Raw genomic sequence first — 20,818 nt, 5'->3', positions numbered from 1 at the left:
GTTGCCAACTCCAAGTTGGGAAATTCTTGGAGATTTGAGGGGTGGAGCCTGGAGATGGTGGGGTTTGAGGAGGGGTGGGACCTCAGACATGTATACTGCCATAGACTCCACCCTTGAAACCAGCTTCCTCATGGGAAACCACTGTTGACAATCTCCAGGTGCTCTTCAGGTAGCAGAGATCAGTTCCCCTGGAGAAAACAGTGGACTTTGTGTCATTACACCCTGCTGAGGTCACCACAGCAAACTGACACTGAGTGCCCAAGGCTGGGACACCTGCCCACAGTCTCTTTCTAGAGCTTGTTGTATTTATTTCCACAACAGGCCTTATTCCTAGTTAAATAATAATTCCTGTGTATACTAGTGTAGGCCAGCTTATAGAGCGTATTTTCAAGGAGATTTTTGTTTAAATATGAATAGGAAAAAAGTTAATATACTATGTCTGCAATCCTAAGAGTATCCTGGGAATAAGTCCTATGGTACAAGTCATGGTACAAGGAGTTGTTCGACATGCCCTCTGAGGGGCACAGGACAAAAGAGGGCTCTGGATCCTTTGTATCACCAGAATGAATGAAACCCATCTACCCTATATAGACCTCCTTGTCCTGCGAAAGCACAAAGAACAGCAGTCTTCAACAACTCTTTAAAATCTAGAAGGAACCTAGAAAATATAGCATATAGTGCAGACAAGACAATGCCCCAGCAAAGCAAAACGCAGCAAACACAAGCTACCGACAACCAGACACGATAGCACCTTGCATGTATTTAATCTGACTGAACATATACAGGGAATTGTTCATAAGTTTTGCAGGGTTTCTTGCTCAGTATACATAGCTGGCATATGCACAAAAAATAATCACATAGAATCCATCTGGACAGTAGACTGGAAAGATGTAGGTGGGGGTGGCCTGCTACCCCAATTCCACTTCTTTCCACCACATACTCTTGGTCTATCCAGCCTGAACACATGAACATTCCTTATCCATTTTTATGACGTCTGAACATGGCAGCAACCAGTGTTCCCTTTAAGCTGAGTTAGTGTGAGCTAGCTCACAGTTTTTAGCCTCCAGCTCACACCTTTTTGTCTTAGCTCAGGAAGGATGGCTCCAGAGCAAACTAATTTATGCAGTAGCCAAATCGCTTGCTCACAACTTCAATGCCAGTAGCTCACAAAGTAGAATGTTTGCTCACAAGACTCCACAGCTTAGAGGGAGCATTGGCAGCAACTGGAAGGCAGAGATGAGCAGGTTCATCAACAGCTATTAGCCATGTTGAATAAAGGAAACCTCCACATTCAGAAGGAATAACCTGTGAACCCAGTGCTAGAAGGCAACATCAAGGGAAGGGCTTGGCCTCTGTGCCTTGTTTATTGGCCCTCCACGGTAACTGATTGGCTACTGTGTCAAACAGGACGCTGGAGTACACAGACCACTGTTCTGATCCAGCAGGTCTTGTCTTACATTCGGAGAGGTCTACGTTAAATATGGAGTTAAAATCCATGCTAAAATAGCCCTCTTTTGTGAAATCTGCTCTTCTCCACCCCGCCTTCATCCCAGCTTTTAAAAGATGTAGCCAGGAGGAATACAGGTTGGTGGAAATGACAAGGTGAGCAATGAAGCTGCTGAAGTAATTCTGGAAGGGATAGAGAAATAGATCGTGCATGCAAAAAGAGCCTTATGAAACATGGCAACCTTATGAACCACAAAAATACGACTGAATACCTGATGAAATCACTGCACTGTAATTACATTAATGCCTTAGCTATTTTGTACATTTCGCTTTGGTTTCAAATGACTTATCATCTGATGAGCATTTGGGTTAAATTCTTACACTCCAGGGGTGCCCGCAATCAGAATCCAAATCCCATTTGTAGAATAGGTTTTATGTAAAATGCAGTTACAGCATTATTTTTAGATACCTGGGTAAAGCAACTGTTCCCCCTAGCATTCTCAGATTCACTCAAGCTTTCGCTTATCCAATAAACTCCCTTCTGCTTACACCTGCTTAAGGAAAGCTTTCACAGCAAGTCGCATGTACATAAAGTATAGGCAACACAGGCATTTTGAATGCAAGTTAAGCTCTATCAAGCTGGTATGCTGCTACGCACACCTGTTTTGGAGCTTATTCGTCTACTCCAAAATGTAAGGAAAGCAAAAAGGGAGAACCATCTCACTCGTATGCTCTCCCAGCTTCATCTAACTATTGACACACTGTGCAGTACTGACAGTACACAGACATCAATGTCAACTTGGTATTAACAAACTGAAGAATGGATTTGGCTGAAGAGGGTCTGATGGATGTGTGAATACAAATCCCCTAAATCTGCACATAGAAACTGAAGGGTCCCCCTGCACATACACTTTGTACAATGTTAAATGAGTCAGTTTGGTGTAGTAGTGGTTAAGAGCATGGACTCTAATCTGGAGAACCAGGTTTGATTCCCCACTTCTCCACGTGAAGCCAGCTGGGTGACCTTGGGCCAGTCACAGTTCTTTCAGAGCTCTCTCAGCCCCTAACAACAAGTCTAGCTTGCCACAACACTAAGAGCTAGAACTTGCAGCTGCCAGACAATCCTAGGATCTCCTGGCTATTCTACACACAGTGTCATACAATAATTATTATGAATAATGCAAAAAAAGAAAGTGAACAATGCCAACCCAGAATGTATCATTTCACGTGATTATCTCTCTATCTTCCTTCATGGCAACTTGTACAGTTGAGCAAATTCTACCCACAATAGTTTCCATGAGGAAAAACAGCACACCCCACAGAGCAAATTGTCCAGTTCTCACCAGGTATCTACAAAGAAAAAAGAGACGCCACAGCTAAGCATTCTCAATTAGCCTCTAATGCGGAAATACACCGGCTGAGATTCTAATGTTGAAGGAAAACAACCAGATACAAGCACAGTTAAACAGGCTCCCTCTGACATCAACTCTTTATTATGTGACTCCTAGAAACATATCTCTGACACACAGGAAAAAAAGGCGGAGTTAGATACTGATGTCCCAAATATAACTAAACAGTAATTTGGAGCACTACAGGATCCCAGAGATTTTGGATTTATTTCAGATTAACAATCCTAACACAGTTAAGGGTTGCATGGTAAGTACGTATAAAAATGGTTTAGTTAGGACCTACCACACTGGATAGGGCTGCTGCTCAAATTCATTGGTTTCAAAAAATAAGGGACAAATAAGTCAAATAAGAGACCATGGGCCACCATCGCTGAGGGAAGAGCTATGCCAAGGCAACTGAGGATGGCTTCCGGTACAGGTATTCCATACCCACTATTCAAAACCAAGAATCCTAGAAGTAACCAAACAGGAGGTAAGCTCATCCTTGGTGTTCTCCAAGTTTACCTCAACCTGTTTTTTAAATCACATTCCTTTTAGCATTCAGTAAAAGGGCCTTTATGTTTCACCTTTTCCTAGGCGTAACCCTGTAATGGCATGACTGCCTGGCTGTTTGCTTCACCCACCCTGCTGCAAACCTCCCCATGGTAGGATTGCTGTATTTTGTGATTAGTTAGATTTTACCTTGTGCCTGTTCAGCTCATTAGCTGTCCTGGATTCCCAGCTTTCTTTTCTTTTTTTCCTTTTTCAAAGCAAGTCTCAAGGCCTTCTGATCCGGAGACAGAATACGTGGACACTTTTCTACCAAATTTAAGTAGTAGAAACAGGCACAAGTTTTACCTTCCCTTTGTTCTAGTCAGTGAATGAAATCACAGCTGTGATTGACAGGAGACAAGAAGGAATGTTTTGCTTCCTTTTTGACAGGAGCTGCTTCTTTGGATTTTGTCTTAGTTGAGGGCCTGCAGCAGCTCCACCTGTGTTTTCTGCTTCTAAAGCTTTGACTTGCTTCTAAAAGTAAATTAAGAAAAAGTATCTCTTTGCCTTCTTGCAAATTTCCATATTATTCCAAAACACAACAATAATGTAATAAAAACTGAGTCTCCCTCTTCAAAAATATAAAAGGGCAATGTTATCGATCCTTTCCCCAGCTCCATCTGTAAGGTTGAGAGCCGCAGGAAAACACAAACTTACTTCAGCTGGCTTTCCATTTCTAATGAGACTGAGCACTGGAAGCTATAGCAGCATGGTACCCATGGCCACTGTGAGTACCACCAAAAACGGGAGAGAAAAACACAACCCTGCATGAGAAAGGTAACCAAAAAGATTGGAGCAACAAAAAAAGACAGTAAAATATAACCATGCACGTGTGCAAATGTACAAAATATCGTATAATTTAATAATATATTCAACATTGCTAAAAAAAACCCACAATCCTGTGTTTCAGCACATAAATATCAAATTCCAATATAAAGACAAACGTCGATTTACATAAATACAGGTTGAAAAGTACATATTGTCTCCATATGCAAGAACCCATACCAAACATGTTTCAGCACCTCGCCTTCCTCGTTGGTATAACTCAAACTGAGCACTTCATTAATTTTACAAAGAACATACATAAAACTGATCATACACAGAATGGACCTGAACTGAAGCAGGAAAAGAAAAAATAATTATCTATGTGTATGTTAAGAAACAAAATTAATTTAAATTTTTGCAATACATGGAACTAGGATAGCTACCTTACTCACCCCATGGCCACTATGGCACCCTTTAAACTTTTCAGAAAATGAGTGGGCCACAGTAAATCAGGGCTTGTTATTGGCTAACCTCATCCAAAGTAAATGGTTTTCCACAGCTGCAATTGCAGCCACTGGAGGATCAGAAGGACTGGTAAGTACTAGGGTTGTCAGGTCTTACCTTGCTGCCCAGCAGGGGGATCTTTGCTCCTCTTCGGAAGCGTCTGCCATGCGGGCGGCATAATGATGTCCTCCAGAGCCCAGATTTACCATAGTTTTGTCCAAAATCTAGAGTGTCACCATGTGATGTTGGTAGCGTGATGACGTCACCTGGAGGTGATGTCTAGCGTGATGACGTCTGATGTTGATAGCGTGATCACACTGCATTGTGGGGGCATTTGCAGGTGGGGCTGGCAACCCCAGTAAGCACCCAGGCTCCATTCCCCTTTAGGCATTTGTTCTTTTTAATCCCCCTTCCTTTTTCTCCCTACCCCGTTCAGCTTTCCTTCCTTTCTTTTTATCCCTCTTTCTCCATCCCCCCTCTCACTTCCATCCTTTCTGTTTATTCCCCTTTCACCCTCCATCCATCGGAATTTCCTCCATTTCCTTTTTATTCCCCTTCTGCTATTCTTTTGCAAAGTGAGGCAAAAGGTATTGTTTTTAGCACTGCCTGTTGCAGCAGCTGTTTAGGATTTGGCTCTGTTTCCTGTGGCAGCCATTTTGGGGTGGTGCTTACCACCCTCTCTCATAATTCCAAAGTTGCCTGCAGACTTTAAAAGTCTGGGAACTCTTGAGCTATGGTTCACACGTGTGTGAACACATGAAGCGGCCTTATTTTGAATCAGACCCCTTGGTCCATCAAAGTCTGTACTGTCTACTTAGACTGGCAGCAACTCTCCAAGGACTCAGACAGAGGTCTTTCACATCACCTACCGCATGGTCCTTTTAACTGGAGACCTTCTGCATGCCAACAGAGGCTCTGCCACTGAGCCACAGTGTATGTGCGTGCAATATGTCACTGTCAAAGGTCCAAGTCTTGGGAGAAAATCAAACAAGAGCCTCCCGCACTTCTCCTTGAACACTAATAAGCTAGATGCAGAGCAACGCAATCTGAAACCAAAAAGCACAGTGCCTTTTATATCCTTCTATCTCACAGGCAAGCTTTTCCGTGATCTTAGCAGAGAGCCTGCATGAACCTTGGCACAAGCAAAGGTTCAGGTAAGGAGATGTTTTCGATGATCCATCCCCAGCTCTTCCTTGATAGATAACACAACAATTAAAGAGCTTGATTTGCAAAATTAGCAACCTATTTGCATAATATGCAAATTAGGTCACCCACATTTAGTAAATTTAAATATGGCAACCCAACTCCCAAGGTCCTGCTGCCTACTATTTTTATGCAGGGTGCTCTGGTATAAGCCTTTACAGTCTGTAGTCTCATGCTTGCTTACAATTATGATTTAAACACCTTTTCCAGAATGTGATACTTAACTACCACTGCTAGGCAATAGTGTGCAAGTACTATGTCACCATTGTGAGGTGCCAAAGAGAAGTGTGGCAGGGCGCATGCTGTCATGGAACATTTTAACATCATGTATATGGCTGGGCAAGACAGGTTAGATGCAGCTCTTAAAAGCTTATCGCCTTCATTTCTCCCTGCATTATTTGCAATAATATTCTTATGCCAAGTTAAATAAGTGTGAAGTTCTTAAAATGGAAGAGTCATTGAAAATATTTCAATAGAAAACCCTTTCTAATGTAACTTCCTGAAATGAGATCTACGCTTCTAGGCAACCATAACAAAAACACATTCAAGAAAACGTACAGAAGAGGGCTAGAATTTATGAAATGACTCAAGACACGGGAGGCCTGGCTGGTGCATCTCAGAGCCTTGTCCAAGAACGGCGTTACTGCGAGGAAAGAAAGTGTAGCTAAGCAGAAAAAGAATATTATTAGAGCTTCCCAGGGGAACCCTGTTGTTTCCCATCGATAGTTACTATTCTTAAATTTGCCAAATTATGATTACTATTTTTATATATGACTTTTGAAATGTGAGAAATGTTCCACAATTTTTATGTGATTTGACCCCATAAAAATATGCAGGTGATGGTATTGGTTGGTCTACTAGAGACACTACCTGGGGGCCCAAGTGTGACCTAGGTGGCCCACAAGTAATGCTGTGAGAAAGTTCTACCACTGCAAGATCTTCCAAGCTTCATATTGAGTGAAGTTCAAAGAGTTCCATGATACACCAAATTTAGCTATACTCCCATTCTGTGCAAATGGCATTGGCTGCCAGTGTGCTTCTAGGCTCAAGACAAAGTCTAGTGATAACTTCCAAGGCCCTACAGGGCTTGAGTCCAAGATGCCTGGTGGACTGCCTCCACCCATTCCTATGGACTCATGCCCTGAGGTTTGACAAGGAAGCTTTGTTGAGGGAACCCCCAATCAGAGAATTCAACTGAGAGAACACACATTTCTTAGAAACACCCCATGATCAATGGAACTTATTCTCCCTTGCACTGTAGACTGTTCTTTTTAGACCTTCTGGCATCAGCTGAAAACTTTTGTATTCCTAATGGCCTTTTTTTATTGTTGTTAAACTTTGCCACTAGTCCTTGGTAAGCATTTCAATGGCAATTTTTGCTATTGGTTTTTAAACTGATTTTGTACGGATTTTAAGCCACCACACATTTATTTTTAAATAGATTATAAACATTCTAACAAATAACTTTAGCAGAAACAATTTAAAAACAAAAACAAAACTAAGACCATAAGTTCACAAATCACTATTTCTAATAGTCAGTGAGTCCTGGTTTTCTTACTTCCTGCTCTACAGAGATTAAACAACTGGTTTCCATTTGTCCTCGCTACCTGGGGAATTTCCCCCCCCCAAAAAAAAACCAGCAAAGGAGTGGCAAGTGGTGCATTCTTGTAGCATACCCTCCTCCCCAGCCTGTTTCACAAATGCTGCATCCTGGCACAAGACAACATTTTGATAAAGGCACTCTATGCCTCCTTATACTACCGTCAGTTTTGAGGAGAAAATAATACTTGTGTAATGAGATGTACTGGGGGCCTTCCCTGCTGGTTGCCGAAACCAAATTTACGGTCACTGTGGACAGGCTGAGGACTGTATCTGTGGACCCTCAACTAAGACTAGAATAGCCCAAGACAACACAGATTGGCCTCAGTAATAAGCTCAACTGAAACATTTACCAAATGGCCCTCTAAGGGAGTATATTTTGGGCTGGGTAGGTTTTGAGGATATGATGAAGATTTCCATGTTGCTTGTAATAGTAAGGAAAATATTTTTGAAAAGAGGTTTCAACTGGTGCCTTTGAGAGCTCTGAATTATGAAAAAATACGTTATTTATCAAAGCCATGAGAGGAACTCTAAGCTCATCCTGTCACTCTACCTGTTACTCTAGAGTCTGCCCACCCTGGCCAAATCCTGTAAAAGGTAAATAATACATTAGTGACAAGCCAGGCTGAATGCAGGAACACATGAACTGTAGCCAGGCCCAATCTTGCCTTGAAAGGTTTATTACAGAGGTGGCTCAACTTTTGAAACAATATACCAAATTCTTCATTTAGCTATTAAGTATAAGTCACAACTTTGGATAAACATCACTCTCTCTCTTCTCTCTCATGCACACACTTCTAACTTCTTATATTTCTTCCTGCAATATCCCCTTTACTTCACTCTCTCATATAAAATCACTGTCTTACACACAGCTGGAAGAACCCTGCAATTAACAAAAACTTAGAAGCTCATCTCAGACTCACAGGTCAGCCAGCACTTTTGGAGAGCTTCCCAGGATAAGACAGACCAACAAATTCTACAGGTTTTCCCTGCCCTACATGACTAGATAAGCCAAGCTAAATGCATCCCATGTCTTGTGGTTTGTAAGATGCTTGCTAACCACATCCTGTTCTTGCAACACCACATAAGGTAGAGAAACTGGAGATTCATTGGCCTTCTTAGAGCTTGCCATTCGTGCTAGAGAGCTGCTTTGTAGGTCACACAGAGGTTGAAAAGCAGGAAAGCCCACTATGCTTTAAATGTCCCTCAAGCTGATGGGTATTCATTGTTTTATGGGGTTTATTGTTGATATGATATCTTATTAGCCACATCAGGAATACATAGATTGAAAGTAGGAGGAGAGTATAAACGTCCCAAATGACTAATCAACCAGTCGGTCTAAAGACTGGATATGGCTCAGTGAAAAACACTGGAACTCTACACTGGATCACTGAATGGACCAGGAGGGGCTGTAGTGAGTGATAACAGCATCTGCATTCCTGGCATCTCCTGTTAAACGAAGCAGGTAGCAGGTGATGTGGGAGGCTTCCACCTGAGACTCTGGAGACTGCCATTGTCAGCGTAGACAACACGACCATGCCAGATCAACAGTTTGACTCCATGCAGCTTCATGTGAGGCCCTATGCTTAAAACTATATGCTCCCCAATCACTGCCGCGCACAGACACATAGGCACATAGAATCTGCCATACAAACAAATGGAAGCAGGCATCCTCCCACTGCACTCCAGTCCCACATTCTTAAAGCATGTGTTGCTATGGAGAGCAAGGCAAACAGTGGCAATAGTGAGAATGATACTTTGGCTGAAGGAGAATCACTTTCTGGACTCCCCCCCCCCCCCCCCCCCCTCCAAGCAGAACTGCTGGACTTAAGCTCAAAGAGGCCAACGTTGTTTAAGTCCTCCACTGTCTATTCAGCATGAAAGAGAACTGCTTTGCTTGATCGGACCAAGGTACAGCCCAGCATTCTGCTTCCCAACAGTTTCCCTTGCTGAGAAACTCAAAATCAGGGCAGAGTACTGGAAAGAGCACCAACAGATTCTCTGGGAAGTCTTGTAAATTTTGTCCTGGACAGAATGGACCTCCCCTAGCAGGATGCAACATAGTGTTTGAAACACTGAGCTAGTTAGAAACTCAGTTCTCAGTATTTCTGAAGGGGCACAGATTTTGGATTAATCCATTCAAACCCCAGACACATTTCTGAAGAACACCTTCTATATCACCCGTTATCTGTCAGTAAGGCTGAAACCGCATGTGACATTTTTGCAAAAAACAAGGAAGATGTGAACTGCAAGTGAAGAGCAGCTGCTACTCTTGTTTCTGAGGCTATTGCTGCTGCATTGCATCATCTTTCACAGCACTGTCATCGGCATGCTTCGGCCAAGTTCGGATTTTGGGACTGAAACTGCAGCAGAACCTGCATTGTTTTTAAAAAGCAAGTGGAGAAGAAGAAGAATGCAGGCTTGCTCCAGCTGAGGTGCCTTAACTAACATTTTTGGACACTTTGAAAAGTTATCATTAAGAGATATTTTGCCATCCTTAAAACATCCTTTATGGTAGAGAGAGTCTCCCTGTATTGATGTAGCACCACAGCCAGCAGGCATCATGATGGCCAGCTTCATTTATTTTCCTTAGCAAGCATTTGTGCTTTTAAAGAAATGGGTATGATCGTGTGTAGAGCAATAACGATATCGGTGACTGAACACAGGTACATAACTGATTCATTCTCAGAAAGTAGCAACATCAGGAAGCAATGCCCATTGACATTTTTTTAATCAATTCTAAGAAAGACCATCCTGTATGCTATGTTTACAAAAGGCCTCTGCAAGAATCTAGCTTTTCACCTTGGCGCCCTCTGCATTTCTGAACCAGCTGCGCTGCCAGTACAGCCTGGAGTTGCCGTTCTCAAAGTACACAACTTGGGGTGTGCCAAGCCCAAACACAACCCATGCATTGTGGCCTATGGTCGACAATTTTTATCTTTTCTGCAGTCCCAGGCAGGCAGCAATCACATGGTCGACAATTTTTTTTCTTTTCTGCAGTCCCAGGCAGGCAGCAAAAGCCGGACATTTACTGACTGCCCCCCCTCCCCCCGGTGTGCTGCATTCAGCTTGGCGGATCACAAGCCGTGTGGCCCTGTCAAAATCTGAGATGGGCCTGCCTGCAGAGACAGCAGACTGTGGATCCCCCCTTTCTAAAATCCCACTTTGCTGCCTAGTTTCTTCATATGTTTTTATCAGGCAATGGAGCCAAGCGGGCCCTGTCTGAAGACACATCCAGGTGTTCCATGGATGGCCAATGGGTAGGATTCTACCCACACAAGAGGAGTTAAGCCAGATGACTTTTCAGTCTCTTATAACCGTATTTCAGACCTTCACTAAACATGTGGAGGGGGGCAAAATCATGCCCACCATTTCCACACCTCCATATGTGTTTGTAACTGTATCTGTGTAGTACAATAATGCACTGTGCAAAACAGGGATTTCGGACTGTTTGGAAAGAGTTCCTGGCACACATACAGCTGTGGTGGAAAGTGCTGTCGAGTCGCAGACAGCTTACAGCAGCCCCACAGGATTTTCGAGGCAAGCGACTAATGGAGGTGATTTGCCATTGCCTGCCTCTGTGTGGCAACCGTGGACCTCTTTGGTGATTTCCCATCCAAGTACTAACCAGAGCTAACCCTGCCTAGGTTCTGAGATCTGATGAGACTGGTCTAGCCTGGGCCCTCCAGGTCAGGGAATACGATTCAAGGTGGGTAAAAATCAATGATTTTTTAAAAAATAAACATATACACACCCAGCTGAAAAAGATACCTCAATCCTATTGCTCCTCTGTAAATCTATGAGCAGAGACTGAATCCCCTAACTCTTTAGTGCTGAGTTTCAAGAAGTTCAGTGAATAAGAGATTGCTTGAGGTAGACTAGATAGGGTTGCCAGGTCCCCTCGTCGCTCCAGTGGGGGAATTTAGGGGGGTGTTCTGGGGATGGGCTCCCCACCGAGCAGCTGAAGCCCTTTAAATCTCTGCAGGAAGGGAGGGAGAGAGGTAGCCTCAGGTGGCCGCAGCTTGGGGGCAGGGCTTGGGGGCGGGGCTTCCCTCGCTGGCCAGTTGGCTGGCAGTGGATTGGAGCTTCCAGAAGCAGGGGAAACCCCACCTGGACCTGGGGGCTGACAACCCTAACTAGAACTGTATGGGGGGGGGGATGTTAAGAGCTAAGCGTGAGGAGGGAGGAGCAAGCAGTACAAACGAAAGTGAAACTTTTTGACCATGATACTCCAGACGTTTTGAGAACTTTGTGTGGGTGTTTAAGCAAACATAAGAATACATATGCTGATATAATGTTATTATTTTAGTTAATTAAAACAATTTAAATTGTTATTGCTAATAAGCACTTTTCTCCTTCCACTAAAGTACAGCAGAAAAGTTGTCCAAATAGGAATGATTAAACTATTAAACTGGAGTTCGTTCACCTCATAATGATTTCATAATTATCTATTTCAAATGATAAATAACCAAGCAATCATTAAATTTTCTGATACAAATGTAAAACTAACGTGAAAAGTTATTGTTCTAAAAATAAAACCTTCATCTGGGTTATAAATATTAAGGTTATTACACAGGATTGCCAGCCCCCAGGTGGGAGTGGGAGATCCCCTGCCCCCAACAGCCACGACCCAGTGCGACGTTGCCCCCCCCCCACTCCCAGGAAGCTCCCACTCCCTGCCTGGCAAACCCTATTTTAACAACCAGCAAGAATGAGCCTTTATGTAGAAAACCATGATTTAAATCAAATCCATCCTGATAGATGAACCCACAGAGACTGGGAATATGGACAGCATAAACACCTCTCCTCTCTCCTCCTCCACATATGTAGTAGAAGTCTGAATAAGGCTTCATTTGGGCCCCATTCAAGCCCCAAATGTGATTAAATTAGCCAGGTGGGCGTGGGGCTCGAGAGGCAGCACCAAATTATTAATCCAAACAAAGTGGGAGGGTGATCAAGGCATTTTTGGAAACATCAGAAGTTCAGTTAGCTAGGATGATGTTTACTTTGGGTTCTTAAAATACAAGGTTGCACGAAGGTCACACAGTGTGCTCAGATAACAAGATTTTCAGATACTCCGATTAAGTGAATGGGGGCTGTACATATCTTCAAATCAAAACTTGGTGTGCTTCTTCTGAGTCTCAAGGGCCCATACACTGAAGCTTCTCTACTAGGCTGGTTAAGGAATTCCCATTAGAAAAAGACATAGTACTGTTATGCATGCCTATCTGCAGTCACAAGGTGTTGGACTGACTGACACCAAAACCATTACTGCGCACAAAGTCTAGACTATCCCACCCCTGCTTCCTCAAGGTTAATTTAAATAAGAGTTACAGAGGCTTTATGCACACAAAGAAAGATCAACAACTTTGGAATTATGTCTAAAAGAACAAAACCACAGCATGCTAGAGGAACCATTAGCAGGCACAACAGAACTCGTACAGGTGATGCCAGTTCATGTATCATTCCTATAATACAGATTAATGATTACAAAACCAAATGCAGTGGCATATGTTATATTAAGAATATCCCTGCTGGGGGAAATACGGATGGTTTTCAGCAACAGATGCCTTTCTATGATGGCACTACTAGCTTTACATGAAAAAGGGTTAGCAGATTCCCTATCATACATGCTGCGATGGGTTCACAACAAATGGATTCCACACCTATGGCAGATTTGTTGGAAAGACTGGACCTCACTGCATTGAACATTCCTGTTTCAGGCTCTTTCTTATAAGACATTCTTAGGCTTAGCTGAATGAGGCAGAACTTGTATCAAGATATAAATACTTTTGAATCACGTCTTTGAAACATATCCCTTGTCCAAAATATCTAAATCCTGGAATCTTGAGTCAACAGCCCATATAGTTTCATAGGAATGCAATTTTAAACACGTTCCTCTAGAGATGCTATTTAGGAGGGATTATGGCTATTGCTGTTATCCTGCTGTCTTTAGCTATAAGCAGTCAAAAAAGAGAGGCTGGAGATACGATCTTTTTGCACATGAACAGCATTAATCAGGATGACCATTTGCCACTGATTGTCCCTGTCGGGGCAGGATTACACATTATGCATAATTCCACAATTATTTAGCGGTGGCAGTGGCTTATTTTTTAACAAAATGCAGGCACTGAGTCAGTCATTTGAAGGGGGAGACCAGTACAGAGAAAGAACGGTTACTTAAACATTCACTACTGAAATTAACTACACACTGATATTATAAACCAGCCAAAGAAAAGATCAGTAAATTGGTGCTGGGAGTAGAGCCACTATCAAGCAACACCTTGGTAAAGCCCAGTGGTGGGATTCTTTCAGTAACACAACCATTAACAAAACCATTGAAGGAAAGGCCACCGGTTCTTTCAATTCCGTTCCTGCCCACAGACCAAAGATGGGGCTTCTAGGAACCATCAAAAAATGAAATTTCTCAGAAACAGTTGGCACAGACTCTGCCCTTCTAGCCGCTTGTGGCATTTCTGAGATATGCTGGCTAAACCACGCACCCACTCATCTGGTCAACTGATGATTATTCTGAAGTTCTATACAAACATATTTAGTTAAATAAGAGAATACATCATTATTTCATTTGAGATCTGTTATTGCTTTCCTTCAAATCATCATAGATTTTGCACTGTTCTCACGGTGAGCTGGAAGAAAGCATCTGCCTGTGGCATAATGGTCACAATTACAAATGTTTAAAACATCACGGGTGCCAAAGCCACCTCTGCCCAATTGCAGTATCAACCCAAACTGAAAACACCATTGCTTTCCCACTTCTGTCACCCTCCTGACACTGTCCATGGAAAACATCCATGTGAAGCCATGAAATTAATAATGGCTATTTCCAAAAATATACCCTATAGTTAAGTGTTCATTTGGAATCTTGACATTTTAGACTTGGGGCCTGGGAGAACCAGGAGATGATGTTGAGCAAAGGAGGCAACAGACTTCTGGGTGAAGAAGGACTTGCAAAAAGGAAAGCAGAAGAAACTGCATCTACAGAATTGTGTACGTACCTTATGGCTCTCATAGTGCGATCCTACACAAGGGTTACTCCAGTCTAATCCCACTGATTTCAATGAGCCTGGTTGTTTATTGTTGTTGCCGTCAAGTTACAGCTGACTTATGGCAACCCGGTAGGGTTTCCAAGGCAAGAGACATGCAGAGGAGGCTTGCCATTGCTTGCCTCCATGTCACAGCCCTGGTATTCCTTGGTAGTCTCCCATCCAAATACTAGGTAAGGTCAACCATGCTTAGCTTCCAAGATCTGATGAGATCAGGCTTGCCTGGTCTATCCAGATCAGACTCAGGACCAAGACTGATAACTCTGTATAGGACTGCATTACACGTCACACAGATTTTGGTTCCTGCATTAGAATCACAGAGTTGGAAGGGACCTCCAGGGTAATCTAGACCAACCCCCTGCACAATGCAGGAAATTCACAACTACCTCTCTCCATATCCCAAATGACTGCTGTTCGACACCCAGAAGATGACAAAAAACCTCCATTGTCTGAGGTGAGACAATGCAGAGCCATGGGAGGACTTTTTAGCTAATGCTCACAGGCTGTGGAACTCCCATCCCAAGGAAGTGAGGCTGATGCCCTTGATATTGTTAAATAAATATTTATCTCAAGTCAAAACTTATACTTATCACTCCAGCATCCTAGCATCACATATTTAATTGCATTGTAAACTAACATAACCTCATCTTTATTTCTTATTTTACTAAATGACAAAAGTAATACTTGTAGGAGAAATTATCTTTTTATTCCATTCAAATATGCTTCTGATTTAAAAGTTTTCCGTTTTTTCCCTGCACACCCTCATATTATGTCTGGCCAAAATGCCCTGTGATATCTGCTGGCACACCCAAGAATATGCAGCCAACAACTGTAATGTTGTATCCTTAATCTTCTATCTGAACTGGTCAGACATTTTATTAAGCCTGGTTAAAAGGCTTTTCTACTGCTTATTAGTTATGTACTGATCAGACCATTTTTTAAAAACAATATGGAATCTCCATATACTACACAGAACATCTTCCAAACCGGGAAGGCAGTTCGTCACTTTAGGGAAGCTGTCATCATTCAGTACAGGAACAAATCCTTACACACCCCCAGGACATTTTGGCTAAAGAACACAGATGCCAAAATGCTTGCTATATTGAATCTGCCACACAAGAAATTTTAAGAAACCAGAGCTACCCACTGGAATACACTCCTGGGGCCTATGCCAGTTCTCTTGCTGTATCCCTTCCAGAGCATGGATGCAATGATAAAGTTTCAAAACATAGAAGAATGCAGCAAAAGAACCAACTGCCTCTTGCACTTCAGGAAGGAGGAGGAGGAGATTGGATTTATACCCTTCACTCGGAGTCTCAGAGTGGCTTACAATCTCCTCCTCTTCCTCTCTGCACCACAGACACCCTATGAGGTAGGTGGTGCTGAGAGAGCTCTCTTGAGAACTGTCCTTTGGAGAACAGCTTTGAGAGAACTTGTGACCAACCCAAGGTCACACCAGCAGCTGCATGTGGAGCGGTGGGGAATCAAACCTGAGAGGTGGGGCTGAGAGAGCTCTCTTGAGAACTGTCCTTAAGAGAACAGCTCTGAGAGAACATGTGGCCAACCCAAGGTCACAACAGCAGCTGTATGTGGAGGGGTGGGGAATCAAACCTGCCTCTCCCAGATTAGAGTCCGCGCGTGTAACCACTACACCAAATGACACCAAAAGAGAGATTAGCATCAGGCCAGGAGACAGTAGGAACAGCCTTCCCTCTTCTCTGGCATGCAAATCCTTACCTACAGTAAGCAGGGTGTGTTAATGCCAGAAATCTGTATTATAACGACAGTCAAGCATTTATTAGACTCACTTTATAAAACTGGGTTTTTAAGAAGTTCAGGAATGGGGGAAGGACTGTGGCTCAACAACAGAGCTTCTGCCTTACATGCAGAAAGTTCCAGGTTCAATCCTGGGACGTCTCTAGGTGAAAGGGGCAAGTAGTAGGTGATGCAGAAGACCTTTTTCTGCTTCAGGCCCTGGAGAGCCTCTTCCAGTCACAGTAGCCTCTAAGCTCTGATTTTAGAGTTAAGTGTGAACTGGACATGGGGGCTGTGTCAAAAACACAGCGTCAATTTTAAAAAAAATCTATTTTTCATCACTGAATGCTTCCAAATCACATTTTAAAAACACAATATGAACTTCTAATTGGAATAAAGTTACAACACACCTTTTCAAATGGTACGCTGGATGGAGCTGGTATAAATACAAACAAGTTGGATTGTTGACGCCATATATAGTCCTAACAGTGATGACACACAGACTTTCTAAGTATGATATAGGTGGTTTAATATACATTCTCTGCCCTGAAAAAAGAAATTCCTACCATCAAATTCCATCAATTTGATAAATAAATAAATTCTCTGCCCTGAAAAAAGAAATTCCTAGCGGTGTGTCAAAACCACTTCCATCCATCTTCACCCTGAGCTCCATATGACCACAACTGTAAAGATCGATGATTGCTCTATAACTTCAACCAAGCGAAAGATCTGAGACAATCACAAGTCAAACGACACAGAAGACCAAACTAGACAAGACATCATCCTTGCGTCCACCACGGAGCTGCCACCATTTTAAAGCCTATTTAAAAACACTCTGAGGGCCCAATCCTGATCAAGCCTCCAGCACAGTGGGCTGAGACACCCGAGGTGCGCACAGCCATTTCAGCACTTGAAAAGGAGAGAGGAGAAACAAGAGCTCTTCATCCCACCACACTGCAGGCCCAATGCCCTAATGACATTTTTAAATTGCTGATTTTAGGCTTTAAAATGGCAGTGGCATCCCCATGGGAGACTCAGAGATGCCATCATGTCTAGTTTTGCCCTTAATCACAAACCGGATCCCTATCCTATATGCCCCCTAACTGAAGCATAGGAATCTCTATCCTTTTATGTTAGCAAAGATTTGACGGCATATTGTATTGAGAATTCAAGTTACCAGTGCTAAAAAAAGAATAACATAAATAAATTTACCATGCCACCACAAATATAACCATTTTTACGATGCAGTGATCAAAAATGTTAGGAATGAAACAACACATTTTGGATTCCGGACTAAAGTTAATTCTGCATCATGTAAGATTTAACTGATAACAGATCTGTATTTCTTCCCGCAATCAAATAATGTGGCAATAGACTAATTGGTTAGGCCATTTAAAGTAAATCAAACAGTGCCACAAAAATCCTATATAAATAAAATTAGGTGGCCATGATGGATTGAAAATATATTTCATAATTTCTAAGACAGGGAAAGATTTGGGGGGGGGGACAGTTTCAGAGAAATGGCAGGACCTGACCAAGGGTACATCACTGAAAAATGCAAGGAAGGGAACGATGCCACAACCTAGTTCTACAAACCTGCACATGCTTACACATCAACAGGGCTTGTGTGTGCACAGCATATCACAGAGTACCATTCCATGTAAATCAGGTCACCTCAGCAAATACCTCCAGTTCATAACAACACAAACCTACAGAATCACTAACTCTGTAAAGACACTTTTTCTATATGAAATAAGGGCCTTCGTGCATCATGCGTTAAGAAATGTGTTTGCGTGTGGAAGGGCTGGGATAAAGGTAAAGAATAAGGCAAAGCAAGATAAGTCAGCTAGATGGCAGTGGTAAGAAGGCTGCTGGTGGTGGAAAGTGCCCTCAAGTCACAGCTGACCTATGGTGACCCCACAGGGTTTTCAAGGCAAGACAAGTCCAGAGGCATGACCCTGGTATTCCTTGGGGGTCTCCCATCCAAATACTAACCAAGGCCTACCCTGCTTAGCTTCCAAGAACTGACAAGATCGGGCTAAGCTGGGCTATCCAGGTCAGGGTGGTAAGAAGGTTAGTGGGTAGTTAGAAAGGAGAAGACAGCCTTTTCAGAAAAGTTTATAAAACATAAGCCTTAATTTCTGGCACACTTTCAGTGCACTGTTTCCGCACATCTTTGTCACTCATTTTGTGCATAGCCTGTCCAGCAATACGTCCCACAAACGTGACATCTCCCCCCCCCTTTTTATTCTGCCCTTGCAACTTCGTGCCACCCTCGCCAGGAGGATCATGGAAACCTTCCCCCCAGTTACCTGCAGTAGACCAGACACTCCATGTGGTTGATCTCATGGTCTGAACGGTATCGGCTGTAGTCTTCCCACAGGTCCTTGACAGCGGTGACAGCCAAGATGAAGAGCACTGGGGCTAAGGCCAGCTCCGGCTGGAAGGCGTTGACACGGGGCATGAAGTTGAGCAAGGCAATGAACACAAAGTACACGTTGGCCAGGCGGTGGAACTGCTCAAAGAGGTTCTTGGGCAAGAAGGACAGGGCAGTGTACTTGGTGGTCTTGAGCCTATTGTCAGCTGGAGGCCTGGAATTGCCCACTTCAGGCCTGGGGAGCAGCAGGTTGGAATACACTGTCCGTGTCTTGCATACCTCTTTCTTCCTCCTCCTCCTCCTCTTCTTCCTCTCATTTTCTTCCTTCTGCTCTTGAAAAGACTCCCCTCCATCTCCGCCCTGTGCCATTCCCTCCTCCTCCAGAAGCACAAACACAGAGAAAATGGAAGTTAGAACTTTTTTCTGCACATGGAGAAAGTCACCACCTCTCTCTCCCCCCTCCCACTATGTGATCATCTCTTGGAGCTTCCCTCCTTCCCTCACTTTCTTTTTCCTCCACGGGAGGGGTCGTGGCTCTTCCCTGCCGTTCTTTGATCCGGAGTTTGGGGCGGGTGTGTGTGTGTCTTTCTACCGCCCCCCACGCCTCCCAGTCCTCTCCCGGCTCCACAGGCGGGGATTGAATGACTGGCCCGCTAGCTCCGCTTCTAGGCGCCGGGGAGAGGGCTCCTACAAAGTCACCCTTGTCTGGTACGTCATTTCTCACCAACCCACTAACTCGTTTCCGCTCCAGAGCGCCGGCCGGGGGCTTGACTTACGGCGGGGAAGGGAAAGCGGCCGCGCGTCGGAGGTGGAGGGAGAGGCTGAGACTCAATCCTGGGGAGGGGGACGCTCAGGAAATGCCCTGCCCCGAAGAAGGGGGAGGAAGAGGAGCTGCCAGAAAAATCTCCACCACCAAGTAACTTTCCGGGCGTTGCGCATGTGGGTGGTCTCCAGTACACGCCATGAGCAACCCGAGCAGACGCATGCTTCCTCGGGAGTAAGTCTGAATGCAGTGGGATTGGATCCCGGGGAGGTGCGCCTGGGATCGCAGCCCTATACCGGTTGTCTGACCAGAGGGGAAGGGAAGGTTACTTCTCCAGGACACGTCAGTTTTCTTGTCTGACCAGAGGGGACGGGAAGGTTACTTCTCCAGGACACGTCAGGTTTTGCTCACTTTCTGCAAGATACCAGGCAGGCATCTGAGGAAGTGTGCGTGGCCACGAAAGCTCATACCTTGAATAAACCTTTGCTGGTCTTAAAGGTGCCGCTGGATTCGAACTCTGTTCTACAAGGGCCTTAGCGCGGAGGGGGAGGGGGGGATGGCTGAGGAGGACGCCCTTTCACCTCTCAGCCCTCCTAGCGCCTGATTCCGTTCCATCACAAAGTTATAACGCGAGTTTTCAATCGATGCGAGGCGGTTTTGTGCGCCTCTCCCGGCCCCGGTGCCTTGCCTTGCAGTCTGCTGCCCTCGCAAAATCCCTCCCACGCACGCTGCCGAGGGAGAAGACCTCTTCGGGCGACGGTTGCCTTGAAGCTGCTCGTGTGCGCCCCTCCCGCCCGCCTGCCTGCCTGCCCTCCCGGCTTCGGTTTCGAGTTTCTGAAAACGAGAGAAGCCAAAAGCGTTCAAGCAGACAGGGCGGGAAAACTGAAGCGGGAGAGGCGTTAACTGAACGCAGCGAGGCCCGGGACGGAAGCCTCGTCCAGAAACTACCAGCTGCGCAAGACTCTGCTTGCCGCACAGATACTTTCCTCGCTTGAACTTTCCTGTGACGCGCTGCGCCCTCAAAAATCAGGCCACAGCTTCCACCGGAGGTTCTCAGAGTGGGTCAGGAGGATCCAAAAGTGGGTCACGACAACACTGTCCCTCTGGGGGTCTTGAGGCAAGAGAGAAGAGGGCGGGGTGAGAGCAGAGGATAGGATGAGCTGGGAGAGGAGGCTGTGGAAAGCCCCATGGCCACTGGGGGGGGGGGGGGCTTTGCATAATGCGCGGAATGGCCATGAGATACAGACTGGTCCGTTCAGAAATGCTGTATTTTTAGAAATACTAAAATGAAGAATAAAATATGAAGAATTGTAAACTGAGGTGCAAGGAGGAGGGGAAATTGCCTGGAATTACTCTGCCAACAAGTCCTGAAAAATAGAGCAAGTTGAGAAGTAGGTCCTGA

General features: G+C 44.3%; 1 protein-coding gene across 1 annotated transcript in view; it reads right to left on the bottom strand.

The window, feature by feature from the left end:
* The window catches only part of ATP10A (ATPase, class V, type 10A), a 162,312-nt gene extending 143,099 nt beyond the window's left edge, over positions 1-19,213 (bottom strand). Inside the window, exons 1-2 of the mRNA XM_015419655.1 lie at positions 19,158-19,213; positions 18,589-19,031 (exon numbers count right to left, since the gene is read on the bottom strand). Coding sequence (XP_015275141.1) covers positions 18,589-19,022 — 434 coding nt within the window. The 5' untranslated portion in view covers positions 19,023-19,031; positions 19,158-19,213. The remainder of the gene's footprint in view (positions 1-18,588; positions 19,032-19,157) is intronic.
* Positions 19,214-20,818: the final 1,605 nt, after the last annotated feature.

The sequence above is a fragment of the Gekko japonicus genome, unplaced genomic scaffold (genome assembly GCF_001447785.1).
Source record: "Gekko japonicus isolate JY-2015 unplaced genomic scaffold, Gekko_japonicus_V1.1 scaffold1304, whole genome shotgun sequence".
Classification (NCBI taxonomy): Eukaryota; Metazoa; Chordata; class Lepidosauria; order Squamata; family Gekkonidae; genus Gekko; species Gekko japonicus.
This window is presented reverse-complemented; position numbering and strand designations above follow the sequence as displayed.